The 23499-nt window shown below is 44.5% G+C and overlaps 1 protein-coding gene across 4 annotated transcripts in view; it reads right to left on the reverse strand.

Annotated features, from left to right (window-relative positions):
- The window catches only part of TMEM128 (transmembrane protein 128), a 111599-nt gene that overhangs the window by 65183 nt on the left and 22917 nt on the right, over positions 1 to 23499 (reverse strand). For all 4 annotated transcript variants that reach the window (XR_003854757.1, XM_029590973.1, XM_029590966.1 and 1 more), the window contains exon 3: positions 7862 to 8023. Coding sequence is in view for 3 of the 4 variants with exons in the window: in XM_029590973.1 (XP_029446833.1) it covers positions 7862 to 8023 (162 nt within the window). In the remaining variant the exon portion in view is untranslated. The remainder of the gene's footprint in view (positions 1 to 7861; positions 8024 to 23499) is intronic.

Below are 23499 nucleotides of genomic sequence, written 5' to 3' on the forward strand. Positions count from 1 at the left end.
CAGCTACCTCCCAGTCCTCCCTTTCTGTGCCTTATGCTGCGGCAGAGGGGTGAGGGGTGGGAGCTGAACACTTTTGGCTCTTCAAGGAGGATTGTCCCAGTGGGGCCCCCACCCACCGCACATCCTGGGCTCTACGAAAGGTCTGTAGGCCTTTAAAAGGCTCCACTCAGGAAAGGGCAGACAAATCCATGCCTGGTAGTATAGGGGTCGGTAAGTCCACTTCCAGGCCAGAACACAAAGCTTACATAGGGTCCAAGATCAGCACCCAAGACCTCCCCCATGAGGATCTACTTCCTTTGTGGCCTCTGACTGAGGACACCCCCACCCCCTGAGCTGGAGCAAAGTCCTTTGGGGCCAACCTCCCCTTTGCCAAAGCACATTTAGTGCACAAACTGAGGAAGAGATTCAGCTGCACAGCCCACATATGGCAGGTCGTGCAGAGCGGGAGCCAATTCCCGCGCTGTCCTCCCAGCATCATCTTCACCATGCGGTTGCAGTCGCAAGCAATTCTCCTTTCAGTGGCTTAGCTGCCGTGTTGCACACACCGCAAAACGAAGGTTCCTGACTCTTCCCATCGGCTAGAAATCTACCCTCCCGCTGGAGAAGGGCACGCTGTTGCAGCTCAGCGCGAGTGTACTTAGCTGTGCAGCTTTTAATTTTTTTTTATAGGAAAAATCACATTTTTGCTGAAGGGACTCCAGCTTAACCAGACTAATAAAATCCCTGGCCTGCCTGATGCCAATGGAGCCCAGCCACTGAAGGGAACACAGATACTACCCTAAGGAGGGATGAAAGAAGGTATAAGAGGGAGAACCAGAAGTGAGCCCAAGGTTTCCTTACCTACCCTGGAAGTGAAGCCTCTGTAGTCTAAGGGAGAATGCTAACCACCTTCACCTACGAGCTCCCCTTCAAACTCTCCACATTTTCTTCACCAGGCATGCAACTGAGGGAGGGAGTTCTTCTCCAGCCTGCCCGTCCTAGCTTGCAAAATTAAAATCTTTGAGGTCTATATGTAGTGTCATTTCTCCGGATAACTTTGCATTCAGCCGGACAAATGGGATTTGAATATTCCGCAGCACTGTGTGGTCTTGAGATAGCTGGATATCTGTTTATCTGAGTGTGACATCAGTGAGTCAGTTGATCTCCGGCTCCATCTGCTGGTTGGCGTGCATAACCCATTTGTGTGAACTGCCCTGCCTGAATACAGAGGAAGTTGCTATTTTAAAACCTGCCAAAATGATGCATGTACATCTTTTTCTTGTATATATTTACTTCTGCTCAATATCTGGTGTAAATGATCATAAACATCGTTAAAGTGAAAAATGATTGGGTAGAGGGTCTTTGTGCAATGGGGGAACTTCAGGCTGAAAAGCCAGGAGGGTATTCACAAGCTGCAGATGCTCTGGGTGACTGGTATATTAAATTGGTAAAACATGTTAACTCATTGCTCTATACATGTTACAAAATACTCAGACTTAGTGTGTAAAAGCTGACTTACAGGGGAGGAAAGCATCAAATTACCATGATTAAAATCTACACTAGTATCCTTTTAAAACTGGAAGTACGAATACATGGGTATATGACTTGTGCACATTTACCTGGCTAATTTCCAACTTAATAAGCTAAGTAGTGCTTTTCCCACTACGTAGACGTACAAATTTGAACTTATTGAGATAAGCTGAGGCACTTATCCAGCTATATTCTGATTTATGCGGCTAAGTAGCAGCAGGCCTACATAGCTGGATAAGCCTGAACAGTGATACTTGTCCATCTAAGTAGCATTTTCAGACTTATCCGGCTATGTGCTGCTACTTAGCCAGATAAACTGGCATTTATTTGGATAAGTCTGAACTTGCATGGTTCAATATTTTTACAAATGCGGGCATTTGTGCGCGTATATGTACTTGTTTTTTATAACTTGCGCATGTCCTTTCTGCACAGGTTATTAAATACTGTAGGAACATCCTTAGGCCCCTCGGGATTATTTGTAACTTGACATATTCAACTAGTGTTGCTCCATGCAATTCTGCTTGGATCATCTTTTTTGAGAGACGTGTATATTCATCCCAGGCTGATTCTTGATTGATTGAACTGGGTTCTGTAAGTAGAGACTGTTCCTTAAGCACATCTGCCACTTGTGCTTCAGAAAAACTAAAAGTATGTTTCCACGATTCCATCACGTGATGTAACTTAATGTGACAGTCGATATATCAACACCACTAAAACAGTGATCTATTAATTATATATTCATCAAAAGAACAGCCCCTGCTATTTTATCACTGTAATTTGAGCTATTTTTTAACCGTTAACAATTATTGCAATATAAACCGAAAAAAGATGAAGCAAGATTAGTGTGTGTACTACAACAATCTACAGCAGTGGGAGTCATAATTTCCGCTATTAAACGGCACTGGCACGTTCTTTCCCTCCACGATGTGTTCAAAGAACCCCCGTTGTTTGCAACCACACAGGGCAAAAATATCAGGGACAAAATAGTGCATGCTCAACTTACTCCCACATCAACTGTCCCAGCAGATGAAGTCACGGGACACCAGATATGCTGCCACTGTAGTTGGTGCACACAGGCATTGACAGGACCACAATGGGTGGATCCAGTTACAAAGTATAAAGTTTGGAGAAGATCAAACACAGATTGCAACTCAAGCAATGTGATATATGCAATTGTGTGCCCGTGTCCAAAAATCTACATAGGCTGAACAACCCGCCCGATAAGGGCTAAACTGGGCGAACACAAATCAAGGTTCAATACAGAAAAAATGACAGCTCCCATGGTCCAGCATCTGAAGGATGTGGGCCATACGATTGCAGAACTGAGATGGACAATACTAGAACAAGTCCACACGCCGGTGCGGGGCGGGGACATTGGAGCAAAGTTGAATTACCATGAAGCTTTCTGGATCCACACACTAAAATCATCAGACCCGATAGGTATAAATGACGCGCTTAATTTGAACACATTATTGTAAAGCATCTTTTAGTTTAATATTATCTATCAGGTCCGATCTGCTGGTAATGAATAACAGAGCAAGGAACAAATAGGTCCCTGTCAAGTCCGACTGAATGTTAAATTTCACATTGAGCACATCAGCACGTAGTGAAATACGTATTCATGGACACAGGTGGAAAGGTAGTTCATTAGCCAGTAAACACACCTATAATGCTTCTGATAGGTGTATTCAAATTTAAAGCTTTCGGATTGGTAAATAAAATATATTCCGGTTAAGCACTTATAATGGGACCAGGATTGAACAGGGTCAGCTGACATCCATGGCGTCAGTTTGAACTGGAAGGAGAGCAGAAACTACACTCAGAAATGGTAACCTGAATACAAAATCACAGTGTGGTAATAATCCTGTCTGTTGGAGCTTTACTTTACAGAGACACTCCCCTGAAGAAAGACGCAAAGCCTGAAACACGAACGTGTTGGGATGCGAGTTAAAGTCATACAGCAAACAGGAGGTTGGAAGGTATCCACTCTGAAAATTATCAAGCAACATGGTGAAACATTAAGAAACAACGAAGGTAACATTTTGCCAATAATATTAACTCAAACGAGTAACATTTTGCTAATAAAACCGTTTCAAATCAGATGACAGAAGTGTCTTCAAGAAAAAAATATGCATCATTAGAGAGTTATCGCATTATGTTACATCAAATGGATGTCATGAAGTTTTTGGGACTTTAAAACAAGGATAAAAAAATTTTCAAAAAACATAGTATAAAACATCAGTACGGAGGTGGTAGGAGGTTAATGATTACAATGCATAAATGGTGCAGGGACGCCTACACAAACGTATGAAACCTTCCACCTACTCCAAAAATTAATGGTTTTTAAATAAAATAAAAAAATTGAAGAAAAAGTATTTCTATTAATTGTGTAGGCATTGAGATTACACGTGAAATGTACAGAATATAAAGGTAAAAGTTTGGTTAAAAAATAGCTCAAATTACAGTGATAGAATAGCAGGGGCTCTTCTTTTGATGCATATATAATTAATAGATCACTGTTTCGGTGGTGTTGATATATCGATAAGTAAGGACTTAGCCAGCTGGATCAAAGCCGCCTTTGAAAATTGGACAGCCGGCATGGCTAGATTTATCCAACTAAATGTCAGCAGGTGGCTAAATTTTGCCAGACAAATTCTGGACAGGCCTAGAGGCAGTGGCTGGACAGCACCTGAAAGTTAGGCAGCGCTAGCTGTCTAACATTTTTGGACAGATCTAGGTACTGCAAAAGCAGTCCTAAGTTTGACTGGCCAAGTTCCTTTCCCCATAAAAAAAAAAAAACATGAGAGTCCCCATTCTTTTTCCCCACCCCATGATGCTCCCTTAAAAAAAAAAAAAAGTCCTGCAAAGTATCCTGCAGTCCCCATCTCCTTGCCACCCTTCCCGGGCCAGTCCATTATCCTTATTTTGACTAGAGTTGAAAGGAGATCCCAGGGCCTCCCCCACAGACATTTTTTTAAACATTTAGAGAAAGGGGGAGGAAAGGATATTATGACTAGATTTTTTTTTTTAAGGGCTCATCCAGAAGATATTGGCAAGGAGATGGGGACCACAGAAAGATTTTTTTTATTTGTTTTTTTTTTAATAAGGGAGCATCAGCAGGGTAGGGGGAAGAGGGTGGGAACTAGGGGCAAATTTTTTTTAAAAGGGAGCATTGTCAGTGTGTCAGCAAGGAGATGGGGTCTGCAGGAATTTTATTTATTTTTTGAAAGGAGTATTGGTAGGGTAGAGGGAAGAGGATGCTGACTGGGGGACCTTTTTTTTTCTTTTTTCTTTTTTTTTAAAGGAAACATCAAAAGAGTAGGGGGGAAGAGGAAGGGGCAATTTTTTAAAATGTAAATTGTCCCTGGTTATATTCTTTCAGCCGGTTAGTGCCAGATTTTCAGCACTAATCAATTAAGTGTAGCCAAAGAACCTCAGCAGCACTAAAGCTAGCCAGTCAATTTTTGACCGGTTAGATTTAGCCAATTATTCATAAATCTTTCCTTTTCTGAAGGTTATGTTCCCGAGCCTCTGAAAATTGCAAATGTTAAACCTATTCTAAAAAAAAAAACCCCAACCCTTGGATCAAGACGATTTCAAGAATTATCTTGAACCATCTCAAATTTAAATTTTTCTCAAAAATCTTAGAGAAAATAGTTCTAAAACAGTTTCAATCATTTTTTGATGATAACTCGATTCTTGATATTCAACAATATGGGTTTAGACCCAGACATAGCACCAAAACAGTGCTATTATCATGTTTTGACAATTTTAAAACACAGGTTCAGTAATGGACTTTGTTAGCGTGTTTAGACTTGTCAGCAGCCTTTGATATTGTTGATCATGCTATTCTGCTAAAATGGCTAAGAGATGTTGGACTGGAAAATGCAATCAAACTGGTTTGGGTCTTATCTCAAAGACAAGTTTTAGGGTGGTGTCTAGGGATACTAAATCTGCATGAATTGCTCAAAATACTGGAGTACCACAGGACCTGGCCTCATTGGCTTCTTTATTTAACATTTATCTAGCACCTATTTGGTAGTATTTTTGTGGAACTGGATGTCAATTATCAAATTTTCACTGATGGCCCCCTTTTAGGGGCTCATTTAATGATGCCTTTGATAAAGTTGCAAAATGTCTGGAGAAACTCAATTGGTGCTTACTACTAATAAACTTGTTCTGAATCTGTCAAAGACTGAGATCCCCGTACTTATCCCGATGCCCAATGAAAATATACAAGCATCATTGATGGCATTAATATAGCCATTGCAAAAGTGGTTAGAAATCGTAGGGTATTAATGGATACAAAGCTTTCATTGAAACCACACATTAGCCAGGTAATACATAATGCATATTTTAAAATGCAAATGCTAAGAAGAATTTGTCCTTTTTTAAATAGTGTTGATCTAAAAACTGTACTTCACTCTCTAGTAATTTCTTCTATAGACTACTGTATTGCTTTGTACCTGGGTTTACCTAAAAACACTTTACGTTCACTGCAATGTGTCCAGAATTCTGCGGCTAGAACAGTTGCTCAGATTCCAACTCACTATTAAATACTCCTGTTTTAATTAAATTTCAATGGTTGTCTGTTTATGGTGCATCGAGTTTAGAGTATTGATGCTTGTGTTTAAAGGAATCAATGGCCAGGCTACACAGTTTTAATGCAGCCTTAAAAATGTATACACTTGCAAGCTCTTTAAGATCAGCTTCCCATCAACTTTAAGATGTTCCTTCTTTTAAATTAGTACATCTGGACAAATCAAGAGAACATTTATTTTATGTCCAAGGACCAACCTTATGAAACACACTCCTCAATGTATCAAAGGAGAAAATATTCTGCTGAGACTCAGGAACTTTTAAAAGCATTTTTATTCCAACAAGCATTCAGCCTATGAGTCGTTAAGTCACTGTGAAGGTTCTTAGTAAGCAAAAAGGCAATACATTACCAACCAGCCTTTCAAATATGATTATAATTTTTACACCATAGACTAAAACAGGTTTTAACTGCCTTCTTTAATTAGTTTCTAGTTTTGATTTTATTTGGGTTTGTTTCTAATTCTTAGGTTTTTGTAACTGAAATCTGTTTAGCTTTGATTTAATTTGAACCCAGATTATGCTATTTTTTATATATGTTATACATTATATGGTCTGCTTGCCTTTGTCTTGTTTTAATTGATTATGTTTTAATGTTTTGTTGTTTTATAAATGGAATTTTGTTAACTGCCGGTTGATAAGCAGTCTATAAATTTGGAATAAATAAATTAATCTGAAAACCTAGCCTGTTAAGTATAGCTTAACAAGTTTTTGAATATCTGCCTTAATGCTCTGACTTCTCCTACTTCGAAAACTTTCATTCAGGGTGAGGCCCAAAAACATATGACCAAGCCACCTTCCCCAAAGATGGCTGCATGTGTTCTTCTGAAGCATGAAACTGAAAGCATCCCGTTTGTTCAAAAGGAGTTGTTTACATTCATATTGTTCCTTAGAATTAGAACCACAAACCTAAATACTAGAGAACAGAGACTTACTTGCCTTATTCTAGAAGTCACCATGTCTTCCTCCCTAGAAATCTACTAGTCATATCCAAAATTACCCTGTTCCACTTCCTGGAGGATTCCTGGAGTCTTGATTAATAAATGCCCTAGACATCTGTACTCTGTTGGCATTTGTTCTAAAATTAACATTATCCAGGAGAAAAATAAACTTTTTGACATATCTAAACACTGAGGATAACTGAAATCCAACTACAACACTGTATTATCCAGCATCCATGAGGAATAAGAAGTACTGGTTCATCAAATATGCCTGTTCCTCCAGTGCCCGTTCCACCAGTGCTCTGTCCTTCCCTTTCAAACTCAGAGCTCTCCCCCTTAGTGCTCACATTTTCCACTGGCACTGTTCCCTCTCCCCACCAGTACTCAATGCTCCTCTTATAGCGGAACAACTGGCAGTGTGCACATCACAGGGCTGTAAAGGCGTGTGTGTACATTCCCCGTGTACACGGTGTATGAGAGCATGTGCAGACAGGAAAAAAAAAAGTTCTGGGCGAAATGCCAGTTAACAAGAACATTTCAGAGGTAAAGAATCAGATAATGGAGTTTTTACTATATTTTCCTAAAGAGTGGTATTATATACAAATGTGTAGCCTGCACACCACCAGGGATTTCCCATCCTGAGGGAAATCTATCAGCTGGTTCCGGAACCTGAGTCTCCTAAACTAAAGAATTTCCAGCATGCCAAAAGTAGATTTCTTAAACAAAATTACTTCGAGAGATACAAGTAGAATTAAATAAAGCAAGCTGAAAACAAATGGTCATCAAATCAGGCTCTCTTTTCCTATCAAACTTACCAAATTGCAGCAGCTATAAACGTGATAACTGTAATAGGCACCAATGCTGGGTACTTTGTATCATAGTCACCGATTCCACAGTACCACTCCAAATAAATTATGCAGTACAGAGCAACTGACAAACACACAATCCACAATAAGCTGCCAAGGAGAAAAGGCGAACTGGAAAAGAAAGAAACGTGATAAGTTTTAAGAATGCAAAAAAAAAAAAAAAAAAATTTAGACAGATCATTAGAAATCATTACACTGTAATATTTGGTGCAGTGGAAATAATTATAAAAAAGTAATAAGACAATTGTCACAGAAGACTCAAAACACATTTTTAGAAACAAGCATATAAATGGTTTTTTTCTGAAAGAAACTCTGCAGATATCTGAATAAAAATCTCAATTTTTCTGTATTTAGCCACCATTTTAGATATTAATATGGAATTTTTTGTTCTTCTTAAGCTTTGCTATTTTCAAAGGTTTTTCAGCATTCTCACCATGTTCTCTGTAGTAGAATCATCTGAGCATTTGTAATTTGGACCCTGATGAAGGCAGAATGCCAAAACGTGATGTTATATCCGATATTTGCACCTATCAAGCTAGATACTTCACTTAGCTGCAGCTCCAGCACTGCTCTCTACATCAATGGCGGGGGTGGAAGGTAACTAGAACCAAAAAGTTACTAATAAGGGCCAAGAGTAACAGATAAGTATGAGAAAAAAGAAAAAGTGTGAAAGCTTGCTGAGCAGACTGGATTTCTTCTTCTTCTGCCGTCATTTCTATGTTTCTATCTTCTTTTGAGAACAATTTGGATCTACTTTTCAATTCTCAACCATCTCAGGCTACAATATCCCTATTGGTCAAGTCCATTTTAAATTAAAAATAACTGAAGCTTCATAAAATAACTTTATTTATAATAAACACCCATAGTAACATAGTAGGTGTCAGTAAATAAAGAGTAACTGGTTCATCCAGTTTATCCAGTTCACCCTAAGTATATCTCATAGCTGCCAGCTATAGATGCTTAACCGCTTATGGATATTGCTCCTTCTCCAGCTTTAGCAGAAATGACGGGCAAAAAAAGGCACGTACTCACAAAGACCCGTGGTCCCAAAATCCTCCTCAACCCCCACCAAAGAAGCCATTGTGTTTCAGGCTCACATTCACAAACTTTTTGCAATGGCCAAAAGTGCACACACTGATTGATTTATATTCCATCTTTCAGCACTGCTACACAACATATGCACTTGTACTTAAATGGAAACTTGACTATGCTATGAATGTATTGATGTTTGCACCTGCAAGAAATGTAATAGGTCAAACTTGTTTTAATTTACCTCCCCTTTAATTATGACTGACAAATTTGAGTGGGGCACCAAGAGGAGAGCCTAAGGAATTGGAGTCAAACATCAAATGGCTGGAAAAGGCAGGGCAAATATGTGGTTTTGAGCATGAAAGGCAAAAATCTCATTTAACTGTATTTTCCCTATAATTGTGATTCCTAGCAGTAATACAAATTTAATTAACTGATATGATTTGGCACCAGTTTTAGTCATGTGTTTCAAAATTTTCCATTTGCTCTGCTCTAAAATAAAGTTTGTAAGCAACTTCTCAAGAAACTGTAAACTGTGGAAAACTGACAGACAAAATATTTATCACATCACTGGTTTTCACACTGCAAACATTTATCAACAAACAATGCTCACTGACATTTCAACAGAATTTAGACAAAAGCCCAGGTTTTCACATCAGACATGAGATCAGCACCATGCTTTTCCTCTTTTTTTTTTCTACATAGAAAATTCCCTAGCAGGATTGACAGTCGAAGTGGACCTTGTGTCCGCGGAGACTCTATAATATGAACTAAGGCCCACTCGTGGAGCGGGAAGGGGGGGGGGGGGGGCGATTTGGAAAGGAGGAAAAAGGGGGAGGGATAGAGTTAGAGAGCGTAGGTAGCGTAGAAGTACGAACGGGGGGGGGGGTAGGTTTCGGGGGGGGAAGGTGCAGCGTAGATACAAGGGACGTGTGGCAGCCTTTGATTGGCTGGAAGCGAGTTGGTAGTAGCTGATAGGGGGAAAAAGTTTTGAATTTCGGAGGGAGTTTATGCTGTTCGCAGTAGTTGCGATACGGCGGCGGGACTAGTGGGACAATTTTGCTTTGGCTTCGGGACATTTTGAGCTTAGCTATTGTTGTGAATTCGGGGAATTTGAGGGATAGGAGTTCGCGAATTTCACCTTGAGCCGGCTACAAGTCGAGTCTGAGAAGCTCTGAGGAATGGCCAGGTCGTGGGAGCAGGCTGAGAGTGAGCTCGGCGGCGATATGGCGTTGGAATCAGAGGAGGCGGCTTGGGTGCCGGGCGACGGAGAGATGACGGCGCTCGAGTGGGAGGACAGCGGTGACTGGGTGAGAAGAGCGCCAGAGAGAGACAGGGGCGGGCTTGATGACGCCGAGGCGGGAGGTGCCGGGGAGGTGGTCGTAGGGGGAAGCGGGGGCCCTGGCGACGTTCCAATCAGGGAGGTCCCTGGGGATTTGGTGCGAGTGGAAAGGGGGCGGTCAGTGCGCATCATTCGATCGCGGTGTATAGGGCGGGGAGGCCCGAGGAGAGGCGCGGCGAGTTTTGAGGGTGTGAGAGGGCCGTTTTCGGAGACGTGTTGGGGGGTTGGGCAGAGCGGGGCTGGCGCTGCTAGGCGGTCAGCTTCCTCTTTGGCGGAAGGCAGAGTGGGGAGTGAGGCTGAGCGGGCGTTTGTGAGGGGCGGTGCCGGGAGGTTGGCAGAACGACAAGGTGCTTTGGTCAGCAGAGGGGCCTCTCGTGGGAGGACTGTTGGAGGTGGGCTTGAGAGAGAGGCGGTAGGAAGCGTTTCAAAGGGTTTTGGTGAGGTCCGTGGGGTCGGTAGGGGACGGGGATTAAGTCGGAGGACGAGCATCCCGGAGTGGCAGCGGCTTCCCTCTCAGGAGGATGTTTGCGCGGGAGATTCGGAATGGACGGCAGTTACAAGGAGTAGTGCGGCGAGCGGAAGTCTGGGGAGAGGCAGGACCGAGATGGAGAGTTTCAGTTTCCTACAGAGGGATGGAAGGCAGGGTGTTTCCCTCAGTTCCCGTAGGGGTGATGCGTCGGCGTCGGGTGAGGGGAGCGGTGTGAGGGTTCAAAGAGGGGAGGAAGGTCAGATGTTGAACCGTTGGGGGACGGGGGGGGCTGGGTTTGGCTGGAGTTCGGCGCGCGGTGCCTGGTGCTGGGCTTGTTTCCCCTTCTGCTGCGTTGTCTTCTCAGGTAGCGCCGGAGGAGGATGACGGAGTTACGCCGGGTCCTTCGAGCCAGGAGGCGTGGCGGAGCGTGATACCGAGGGACGTTCCATCTGGACAGCAAGAGAGGAGGACGATAGCAGATACATTAGCGAGGGAGACTGACCCGGATGGTGAGTGGGTAATTTTTCCTAAGAAAGATGGGAGGGATGGTCTGCAGCCCGGGAGTTCCGAAGTTAGTGGAAAGGGAGGGGAGCTGGGGACGACTACGGGGCAATTAGTTGAGGTACTGAAGAAGAAAGAGGAGAAAAAAGGAAGTAGCGAAAAAGGGGAGTCCTCTAGGTCAGGAAAAGGGAAAAAGAAGCGGAAGAGAACGCGCTCTAGCTCCTCTGATTCATCCTCTTCTTCTTCTTCTTCTTCATCGTCCTCTAGTTCATCCGAGGAAGGGGTGTCAAAAACAGAGGAAATGGTGGGGGGTGCTACCGTTCGAGGCGCCCCGGCGTTGGTGGCGTTAACGGAGCTGTGGGAGGAGGTGCCAAAATCCATTCGCAAGCGGATTTGGCGGCGTCAATTCATAGATATTTTTCAGCTGTTGGAGGGAAGGAGGGGGAGGCGTAAGGACAAGAAGAAGAAGAGTAAGAGTGAACGCTTTCCGGGGGCGCAACAAAAAGTTGCAAGGAATGTTCATAACTGGATGAGAGCATTCCTGAGATTAGCTAGTGTAGTGGGAAAAAAGGATCCATCCCAATACGGGTCGCTTTTAGCTTACGCAGATTCCATATTGGCAGCTAGCAAAACTTATGATGGATGGTCATGGTTGAACTATGACGAGAGATTCCGTGATAGGATGGAGGAGAATAAATTCATTTCATGGGGTACGCAAGATGTAGGCCTGTGGCTAACCCAGATGGCCTCCAAGGCGTCGGGTGGCGGGGCAGGGCAGGGTTTGGTCTCGGGGGCAAATTTGAATCGGTCCTTTCGAAAGGATTTCTCAAGTGGAGGGACAGGGAAAGGAGGGACAGGGCGTAATGACATCTGTTGGCGATTTAATCGCTCCAATTGCAATTTTCCCGATTGCAAGTTCAGGCATGCCTGTTCCAACTGCGGAGCAGCCCACCCTGCCTTGCGTTGCCTCAAACGGCAAGGCGAAGGTTCCCCTGCGACCCAGCTCATTAAGAGTGGGAGCAAACTAGGGTTGTGAATTGGCGTTTACGCCGGTTCGAATCGCAGTTATGTCACCTTGGTTAAGATTGTATCCAAACCACAGGGCGGCTGAACTGCTTATTCAAGGTTTTACTGTAGGTTTTCGCATTCCTTTTGTGGGGGAGGGGAGCAATTGTCCGTCCGTACGGAAGTTGGTGGGTGTAGTTCAGAAGAAATTGAGGGAGGAGCTCGTCTTGGGTAGGATAGCGGGTCCATTCCCAGAAGCTCCATTTCCGAATTTGGTGTTGTCACCGTTAGCGGTGATTCCCAAGAGGGAAGCAGAAAAATTTAGGTTGATACATAATTTGTCTTTTCCCGAGGGCAAGTCAGTGAACGACGGGATTCCTAGGGGGTTATGTTCGGTGCGCTATGCCTCCTTCGATTCGGCAGTTCGGGCGGTGAGGAGTTGTGGTCCAAATGCTTTAATGGCTAAAGCGGATATTGCGTCGGCTTTTCGTTTGTTGCCTATACATCCAGATAGTTTTCATTTGCTGGGATTTCGATTCCAGCAGGGGTACTATTTTGATAAGTGCTTGCCTATGGGTTGTTCTATAGCTTGTGCTTATTTCGAGGCATTTAGTTCCTTCGTACACTGGGTGGTTCAGATAACAGCTGGGACGAATAAAATGGTGCATTATCTGGATGATTTCCTGTGTGTGGGTGGGGCTGACTCGCAGGAGTGTGATTGCGTGCTGGGCATTTTCCAGGAGGTTTCGCGGGAATTTGGTATTCCCCTGGCAGAGGGTAAGACGGAAGGACCTTGCACGAAATTGACATTTCTAGGAATTGAGTTAGACTCAGTGGAGATGGTTTCTCGTCTGCCAGTAGTTAAAGTTGAGCATCTACGGAGCTTGGTGCGAGATGCAGTGGGCAGGCATAAATTGACATTGCGGGAATTGCAATCTTTAGTAGGCAGTCTGAATTTTGCTTGTAGGGTAATTCCTATGGGTCGGGTATTCCTAAGGCGATTGTCGCACGCCATGGCTGGCGTGAGGAAGCGTCATCATCGGATTCGGATTTCCAAGGGAATGCGGGATGATTTACAAATTTGGGATAAGTTTTTAGTAGCTTTCAATGGTGTGGAATTTTGGCAATCGGATCCGTCGTCGAATCATGATCTGGAGTTGTTTACTGATGCGGCAGGGGCTACAGGTTTTGGGGCCTATTTTCAAGGGTCCTGGTGCGCGGCTGGATGGCCGTGTGCTTGGGTTGAGGCTGGGGTTACGAGAAATATCACATTTTTGGAGCTGTTCCCAATTGTGGTAGCGGTGCATATTTGGGGGGCGCGGTTACGGGGAAAGAGAGTTGTGTTTTGGTGCGATAATATGGGAGTCGTCGAGGTCATCAACAAAAGATCAGCAAAATGCGTTAGAGTGTCGGAGCTGCTGCGTGCTTTGATCTTATGTTGTATATCTTTGAATGTGACCATATGGGCCCGGCACGTGCCGGGGGTTTCTAACGGCGTGGCCGACTCTCTTTCTCGTTTCAAGTGGGAAGCATTTCGAGAATTGGCGCCGGAGGCAGAACCCTGCGGAACACCTGTGCCATCTTCCCTCTGGAAATTTGGTGCCCTGACGCCTGGAGCATGCTGCGAGCTTCATTAGCAACGTCAACATGGACAGGTTACGTGAATGGAGCCCGGAGAGTGACTGCATTTTTGTCGTCTTTGGGTTGGTGTGGTGGTCCCATTTCTGATGTTGCCGTGGTGCGTTTTATCAAACAAGCTTGGTTACTGGGTTATGCGAGATCGTCGGTGAGCCAGCAATTAGCAGGATTCTCCTTTTTTATGCGGGCTCATGGCTGGGGCTTTCCTTCTGGGCGTTTTATCGTGCGCAGGTTGTTAGCAGGTTGGCATCGAGAAGTGGGGCACCGGTTGGATAGTCGTTTGCCTATCACGCACGATATTTTGCTTCGCTTATGGGGAGCCTTGGGATCGGTGTGCTCGTCTAATTATGAAATACTGCTATTTCGTTTGGCTTTTGTTTTCGCTTTTTTCGGTGCATTCCGGATCAGCGAATTAGTGGCACGAGCGGCCAGCAGTACGGATTGCCCGGGCCTACTGGCAAGGAATGTCATTGTGATAAATCGTTCCGTGGTGCTTGGTATACCACGTTCTAAGACGGACCAGCAAGGACGGGGGTCGTCGGTAGTGCTGACTGCAGTGCCGGGATTGGATACCTGCCCGGTGGCAAATGCGATCAATTACTGTCACTCGCGGCCTGGGAGGGCTTCTTCATTCCTGGTGCACGAGAATTCAAGTCCGTTGACTCGATACCAATTTAAAGTGGTACTTCGTCGAGCGTTGGTCCAGATAGGATTGGATGGGAGGCGGTTCGGGACACATTCCTTTCGATTAGGGGCGGCAACGTCTGCAGCTGGGGCGGGACTGTCCAGTGGAGTGATACAGAGGATCGGACGGTGGAGGTCCAGAGCATACACAAGTTATATCCGCCCAGATGGGGGGGGTGTTAAAGGAAAGTGACTAATTTTTGTCTCTTTTAGGTGCAGTGTCCACTGATATGTCAGTTTGGATCATCGGACATTCATTTATTCACTGGGCACATAAGCACGCGCAGGGTCGACCTTATGGTCCCCATTTGGATCTGCAGAACAGAGGGGTGCGATTGATTTGGATGGGGCGGAGAGGCATGCGATGGGACGAGTTGGTCCCGTATGTGAAGAAGGAATGCGCACGCCTCCGACCACCTCGGGTTGTGGTGATTCACCTGGGGGGAAATGACTGGGGACGGATGGCAGGTAGGCAATTCATCAGTATTGTCCGGAAGGACCTGATGACTGTTTCAATCCTATTGCCTACCTCCATCCTGTGTTGGTCGGACATAATCGTCAGACCTGCTGAATGGGAAAATGTGATGTGGAAACGAAGCAGGTCCAAAGCGAATCAGCAGATAGGTTCCTGGTTGGCTCGCTTGGGAGGGCGGCATATCTGCCATAAATGGTCCTGGGGCAAGAGTACGGGGTTATTTGGCCCAGATGGAGTTCACTTGTCTTTCCTGGGTACTGACCTGTTCTTAAATTCCATTCAGGAGGTGCTGGAGGTATTATTTCCGAAATAGACAGGGCCGCATCTTTGGGGGTCACAGGACATAGGATGCCTGTGTCTGTGGCGCTTGGTCCGAACCAGCAGAGTTAAAGCTATGGTTGATGTTAAAGGGATTTCAACAATATGCATGTGATGGTGACAACTGGGGCTGTTGACAGGGGGTGGTCCCTTGCTGGAAGGAGGCGGGGACCACTGAGGCCAGACCCCTGGCAGGCGGAGGCGGGGGTCCACTCAAGTTGGCTCCTTGCAGGCAGGCAACGGGAGCAGGAACTTGGAGTGAGTGCCAATTATTCGAGCCGAGAGGCTGGTGAAGGCTATCCTGCCGGAAGTGGCGGATAGAATGGGGGAGGAATATGCTGAAATCCCTGAGCGATAGTTGTGGTTTGTTTTGTGGTTCGGACCATTTCAAATAAAGCTGCGACCTTTGTTTTCCCAACAAACTGTCTTGGAGTTATTTCTTTGTTCAGGGTGGTTGCGAGTGAGTGTGGTCCTGTATGTACATATTATATAAAACCAAGAAAATATAATTCACCCAGGGCATTTGCTTATTTACACTGTTGCAAAGGACTGACACAAATAATTGGCTTCTACAACATTCACTCCAAGTCTACTCAAGGTGTCCACCATCCTTTCAGTGAAAGTACTTTTTCACCTTCCTTCTGAGCTTCTCTCCTCCTTCAACTTCATATAAGGACCCCTTGTCCTTGAGCTTTTCATTCTATGGAAAATTATATCTTCTAGTACTTTATGGAAGCCTTCCAGATATGATACAAACATTCAGATATCTCCCTTTACATTCTTTCTTCTAGAGAGTACATTTTTAGTTCTTTATTTATTATTTCAATTTCTTAGACGCTAACTTTTAATAGAAACTCTAAGTAATTTACAATTCAAACATACAATTACAATAAGACATACATAAAACAAATAAAGCATATAACTAAATAAAATAAACTAAGAAATAGTAAAAAAAAAAAATTAAAATTGACATCAAATTATATTAAGAATCAGATTAATACAATATTAAAATTCATTCTAAAACAAGTGTTATATTGTTTACAAAAATTCAAATAGTACTGTACTGTATCAGTCTAAGTTCATTAGAGGACGAGGTCCACAAATATGAAACATAAAAAATACCCTCTTCCTAGTGAAAGCCAACTAGGCTTCTTTTGCGAAACAGGAAACAATTTATTCAGAGTTTCAGTTATTGAGAGCCTGCACCATTTATCACTTTGGGCTGGATTTTAATATCTACGCCCGATTTTATAACATGCGCGTGCAGCCGCGCGCATGTTATAAAATCCAGGGTCGGTGCGCGCAAGGGGGTGCACACTTGTGCACCTTGCGTGCGCTGAGCCCTAGGGGAGCCCCGATGGCTTTCCCTGTTCCCTCCGAGGCCGCTCCGAAATCAGAGCGGCCTCTGAGGGAACTTTCCTTCCGCCTCCCCACCCTACCTAAACCCCCCCCCTAACTTTTATTTAGCAAGTTGTGCCTGCCTCTGGGCAAGCGTAGGTTGCGCACGCCGGCCGTGTGCCAGTGCGCGATCCCTCGGCCTAGCAGCCCTAGGGATGCCTCTGACCACCCCCGCGCTGGACCGCCCACGCTCTCACCCCTTTTTTCAAGCCCCGGGACATATGCGTGACCCAGGGCTTGCGCACGTCACCAGGCCTATGCAAAGTAGGCTCGACACGTGTAGGGCTTTTAAAATTTGCTCCTTTATGTGCAATAGTCAAGATCTTAAAATTCACTTGAGAGGTGATTAGTAAACAATGAAGAAATCAAGGAAGAGTAAATGTGATCTGAAAGTTTTAACCCCAAAATTATTTGTGCTGTAGTGTTTTGAACATATTATAGCCTAGTAAATTGTTTCAAATCAGAGCATTACAATAGTCCAGTCTTCTAAAAAATAAGGTCTTGGACCAGCATAATCAAATCTTTTTTTTGGTAAATATGACAGGAGATTTTGAATTAATTTGAAGTTGCCAAAATGATAGTCTCACAAGATGATTAACCCATGTTGCATACTTAATTCTGAATCCAACAATATTTTAACTTCTGATTTCAATGCAAGAGGTAACCATCCCAACCAACCAAAGACTGTGTTCAGTTCATAGAAGATCATCTTATCCATAACACTTCTGTCTTTTGTATATTAAAAAAGAGCTTGTTACTCCTTAGTCAATCTTTAATTTCCTGTAAACAGTGATGTAACCAGTTCAAATTTTCTGTTTGGTCAGTCCCCAACTTACACAGGATTTGAATACCATTTGTGTAGAGCATACATTTCAACCCTAGATTACTGATCATAAAGGCCAGGGCTTAAATATAGAAGTTCAATAAAGTAGGGACAGAGTGGAACGCCACAACCAATACTCCAAGCTGCTGCTATCACATTCGCTGTCTAAACATTCTGAATTCTTTGGTTCAAGAGAGACCCTATCCATTTCAGTACTCTACCTCTGACACTGTGTTGAAGATTGCCAAGAGAATCAAGAGCCATAACCAAACAAGCAGCTCTGGTATCTAGCCACTTTGTCAAATCATCAGTAAGTGTGAAAAAGGCTGCTTTGGTCCCATGATTTTGACAAAAATCTAATTGACAAGTGAAAAAAGGGTTCCTTTTCTAACCAGTGATCAAACTGAGTGGCCACTATCCTCTCCATAAGTTTGGCCAGGAAAGATAAATTAGCTGTAGGGCAAACTCTCAACTCAATAATAGCCTCCATAATTTGTTTCAAAACAGGCTGAATAAGGGCTTCTTTTAATCACAGAGGAAGCTCAACAGTTTGCAATGAAGCATTAATTATTTTCAAGGCTGGAACCATTCTAAACTGCAATTTTTAGCCATCCTGGAAACGGATCAACAGGGGAGCCTGGTCTAAATAACCTCAAAATTCCTTATACCGCCTTATCTAAGAAATATTCAAAATGATGGTTACGACCCACTTGTCCGAAGTTATCTCGACCCATCTGTGGTAAAATAGGGCTAGTCTGCCCCCTATGGCTTCTTCCCTTGGATGGGTCGGCTGAATCTCATTGTGGGGTACGGCTGGGGCCTGGACCCGAGCTGGTTCCCCTCTTGTTGTGCTTGTTCCGAAAGGACTGGTTCCTGCCCGTAGGGTGGGGAGCTTGGTAATTGCTACTGTATGGATTGAAGTGATGTGAACTTCTGCCCCTGGAGGATCAGGGGAAGGGTCGCTGGTTTTTCTTATTCCTGTCCTCCGGTAGTCGCGGTAACGGGGACTAGCCCCATTTGTTAGCCAGTTTCTCTAGTTCGCTGCCGAACAGAAGGGATCCTTTGAAGGGCATCCTTGTGAGACGCGTTTTGGAAGATGCACCGGCCTACCAGTTTCGGAGCCAGAGTTGTCTACTGGCAGCCACAGCTGATGACACTCCTCTGGACGCTGTGCACACCAGGTCGGAAGCAGCATCCGCAAGGAATGATACTGCTGGCTCCATGGCCTCCCCAGGGGTGTTGTTCCTGGTCTGAGATAGGCAGGCACGTGTCACTAGGGCGCAGCAGGCCGCTATTTGTAGAGACATAGTGGCGACATCAAAGGACTGTTTAAGGATGGATTCCAGACGCCGGTCCTGAGCATCTTTGAGCGCTGCTCCTCCCTCCACCGGGATAGTAGTGTGCTTCAAGATCGCGCAGACCATGGCATCCACTTTTGGGCATGTGAAAAGGTCCTTGCCGCCGGGGTCCAGGGGGTACATGGCTGTCGTAGCTCGTCCCCCTTTGAATGTGGACTCTGGAGCACTCCATTCCAGTTCTATTAGTTGCTTGGCGGCTTGTAAGAGAGGGAAGTGGCGAGAAGTTTGGCGGAGTTCCTCTAGCAGGGGATTCGCCTTAGGCTCCCCCGAAGCACCTGCGTCCGGATAGCGAGCTCCTTCAGACTGTGGGTGACCAGGTCTGGGAGCTCGTCCTTATTGAAGAAGCGTCTCATGGTTTGGTGAGGTTCTGTCCCCAGGAGGAGTTCCCCTTCCTCTAGGGGTTGCGTTTCCTCTTCAGAGTTGTCCGTGTCCCCATAGGTGGGGCTTCTGGGCGGTGGAAACATTTGCCTAGGCCTAGAGAGCCCTGTGGCATAAGGGTCTTCTGATGGAGACTGTAGCTGTCTAGCCAGAGGCTAGACGCTGGGTCAAAACTAAGGGGCACTGAGTCCCTGGGGGTCCCCGTCTGAGGAAGTGTCCGGCTGGCAATTGCTAGGTCCGGGGTACTCACTGAGGAGCTAGGTGCTTCGGGGGAGCCTAAGGCGAATCCCCTGCTAGAAGGACTCCGCCAAACTTCTCGCCGCATCTCGCCGCATTTTATAAAGACAGTTAAACTGTCTTTATAAAATATTATATTGCTTTATTTATTTCCAGTTAAACTATTATTACTTTATTTAGCACTATGTTAAATTGTCAATCAGTTATACTGTTCCATATGTTCCTCGGTTCCATGTAAAGCTCCGCTCTCTGTTGAGCAGTTCTTCGTTTTATGTAAACCGGATTGATTTGTAGTCCCTACAAGAACTTCGGTATATAAAAATTAAAAATAAATAAAAATAAATAAATCTCAAAAAAGATATAGTTGCGATGGAGAAGGTACAGAGAAGGGTGACCAAAATGATAAATGGGATGGAACAGCTCCCCTATGAGGAAAGACTAAAGAGGTAAGGATTTTCAGCTTGGAGAAGAGATGGCTGTGGGGGATATGATAGAGGTGTTTAAAATCATGAGAGGTCTAGAACGGGTAAATGTGAATCGGTTATTTACTCTTTCAGATAATAGAAGGCCTAGGAGGCACTCCATGAAGTTAGTATGTAGCACATTTAAAACTAATTGGAGAAAATTATTTTTCACCCAACGCACAATTAAACTCTGGAATTTGTTGCCAGAGGACGTGGCTAGTTCAGTTAGTATAGCTGTGTTTAAAAAAAGATTGGAGAAGTTCTTGGAGGAGAAGTCCACTACCTGCTATTAATTAAGTTGACTTAGAAAATAGCCACTGCTATTACTAGCAACAGTAACATGAAATAGACTTAGTTTTTGGGTACTTGCCATGTTTCTTATTGCCTGGTTTGTCCACTGTTGGAAACAGGATGCTGGGCTTGATGGACCCTTGGTCTGACCCAGTATGGCATGTTCTTATGTGAGCTAGTACTCGGTCCTGGCTGGGACTGGCCCTGTCTTGGATCTCCCAGGACCTCCTCGCACTGGGCGCACAGGGCGTTGGCCTCTTCACCTTGTGTGGCTTTGATATGGCATGCTGGGCAGAGGCCTTGGGCCTTGAGCTCCGTTCCCGGTGCTGCCATGGCTGTAGGCGTGTAAACCCTTCTTTTTATGCGCTCCGGCATGTCTAAGATGTGCGTGCGAGTTGTGCGCGTAGACACGGGCAATATGGCGACCACTTCGGAGGGTCTCCACGTGGGAGGACCCTTGAAACTAACCGGGGCCTGGCCCTACTAGGGCGGATCAACCCGGTGGCACAGGTCCCGGCCGGGGACCTGTGCGACTCCTCGAACCTCGGAGACCGGGGCCTATGCTTAAGGTTTCTACCTTACCTCGTCTTCGGCACTTCCCAGTTTCATCCCGGGCGGTCTCAGGCTGCGGGGGAAGAGGGAAAATACCTTCACCGCCGCACTCGAGGGTGCACCCGCTGCCTTTCAGCCGTGCCCGAGATCGGGAGCTAAGTCCTCGCCGCAATTCGGCCGCCAGACCGAGGCTTACCTCCGAGGGACCACAGAAATCACCTCGGGAATTCTCAACTGGGGGAGGGACCAGAGGGTATCACCGCAGGAGAGCGGGGCTCATCTTCAGAGGTAAGTTTTCTTCTGAATTTGGGTTTTCTCCGCTGAATTTTGTTCTAACGCTGTGAGAGCGTGCAGATAGTCCCTAACTGCTATGGAGATGGAAAATAGTGAAGAGCTGCACTTCCTGCAGGGGTATATGTACTAAGGGCTGATGTCAGATTGAAATCTGATCCGTCTCCAACTGCTATGACGAGTACACTTTACCCATTGGTCCTGAGTCCATCTGCTACACGCTAGGAAATAAAAGCTTTTTGAACAAGTAAGTTTTTAAGGATTTCTTAAATTGATGCACAGATGATAAGAATCTAAGGGAGTCTGGTAAAGAATTCCACAAGACGGACCTACCACAGAAAAAGCTCTCTTACGGGTTAATTCTAATCTTGCTAATTTGATTGTGGGTACATCTAAAAGATTTTTTGATAAGGACCACAACTGTCTAGCTGGTTTATAAATGCGTAAAGTCGTACATAGCCAGGTTGATGAAGTGTAATGGATAAGAGCGTGAATGATTGCTAAAACTTTATACATAATTCTGAATTTTATAGGAAGCCAATGAAGGAAGTAAAGTATTGGTGTGATGTGACTTCTGCGTGTTGAACCAACAAGTATTCGTGCTGCTGTGTTTTGCACTAATTGTAAAGAGTTTAGTGTAGAGTCAGGTAGGCCGATATAAAGGGCATTGCAATAGTCTAGTCCAGAAAATATTAACGATTGCAATACCGTACAGAACTCTTGTAAGAACAACAGGGGACGTAGGCGTTTCAGTAAATGCAGTTTAAAGAAAGACTTTTTGATGACCACGGAAATGTATTTATAAATGATCTGGAAATGAATACGACGAGTGAGGTAATGAAATTTGCAGATGATACAAAATTATTCAGAGTACCGTAGTTAAATCACAAGCGGATTGTGATAAATTGCAGGAAGTCCTTGTGAGACTGGAAAATTGGGCATCCAAATGGCAGATGAAATTTAATGTGGATAAGTGCAAGGTGATGCATACAGGGAAAAAATAACCCATGTTATAGCTACATAGTGTTAGGTTTCATATTAGGGGCTACCACCCAAGGAAAATCTAGGTGTCATAGAGGATAACACATTGAAATTGTCGGTTCAGTGTGCTGCGGCAGTCAAAAAAGCAAACAGAATGTTGGGAATTATTAGAAAGGGAATGGTGAATAAAACGAAAAATGTCATAATGTCTCTGTATCGCTTCATGGCGAGACTGTACCTTGAATACTGTGTACAGTTCTGGTTGCTACATCTCAAAAAAGACATAGTTGCGATGGAAAAGGTACAGAGAAGGGCAACCAAAATGGTAAAGGTGATGGAACAGCTCCCCTAAGAGGAAAGACTAAAGATGTTAGGACTGTTCAGCTTGGAGAAGAGACGTCCGAGGATGGATATGATAGAGGTGTTTAAAATCATGAGAGGACTAGGACAGGTAAATATGAATCTGTTATTTACTCTTTCAGATAACAGAAGAACTAGGGGGCACTCCATGAAGTTAGCATGTGGCACATTTAAAACTAATCGGAGAAAGTTCTTTTTCACTCAACGCACAATTAAACTCTGGAATTTGTTGCCAGAAGATGTGGTTAGTGCAGTTAGTGTAGCTGGATTTAAAAAAGGATTGGATAAGTTCTTGGAGAAGTCCATTACCTGCTATTAAGTTGACTTAGAAAATAGCCACTGCTATTACTAGCATCAGTTGCATGGGATAGACTTAGCTTTTGGGTACTTGCCAGGTTCTTATGACCTGATTGGGCACTGTTGGAAACAGGATGCTGGGCTTGATGGATCCTTGGTCTGACCCAGTATGGCATGTTCTTATGTTAGGAATGGAATCACTAAAGCCATCAAAACTGGAATTAGTAGTTTCAGTGCTGACTAAAACTGAGCTGGAGACATGATACAGATATTGTCCTCGAATCCTGGAACAATTTCCTGGAGAATGTCTGCTGGTACTTCCACAGGATCTGTTGTGCCTTGAGTAGCCACAACTGGAGCTGGATACATCAGTGCAGGATTTGGCTTAAATAATGCAGATTATACCAGAGCATTATGGACAACTAGATCCAAATTCACCGATACAGGAAATGGAGCTGAACCAATACAGACAACTGGTGCTGGATTAACCGGTGCAGGAATGGGAGCTGCTGGAACTAGAGTAGTTGGACAGAGAATCACTGGAACAGCTGGGACTGGAACGGCCCACATGGAGCTGCTGGAGCCAGAGTCAACAGAGGAAGAAACAGATTCAGAGTGGGACAAGCAACTTAATTTGCTGCAGTTCCGCATTTCTCACAAAGCTACCCTGCAGTCCCAAAACTGTCAAACAAATCT

Source organism: Rhinatrema bivittatum, chromosome 1 (assembly GCF_901001135.1).
Source record: "Rhinatrema bivittatum chromosome 1, aRhiBiv1.1, whole genome shotgun sequence".
NCBI lineage: Eukaryota > Metazoa > Chordata > Amphibia > Gymnophiona > Rhinatrematidae > Rhinatrema > Rhinatrema bivittatum.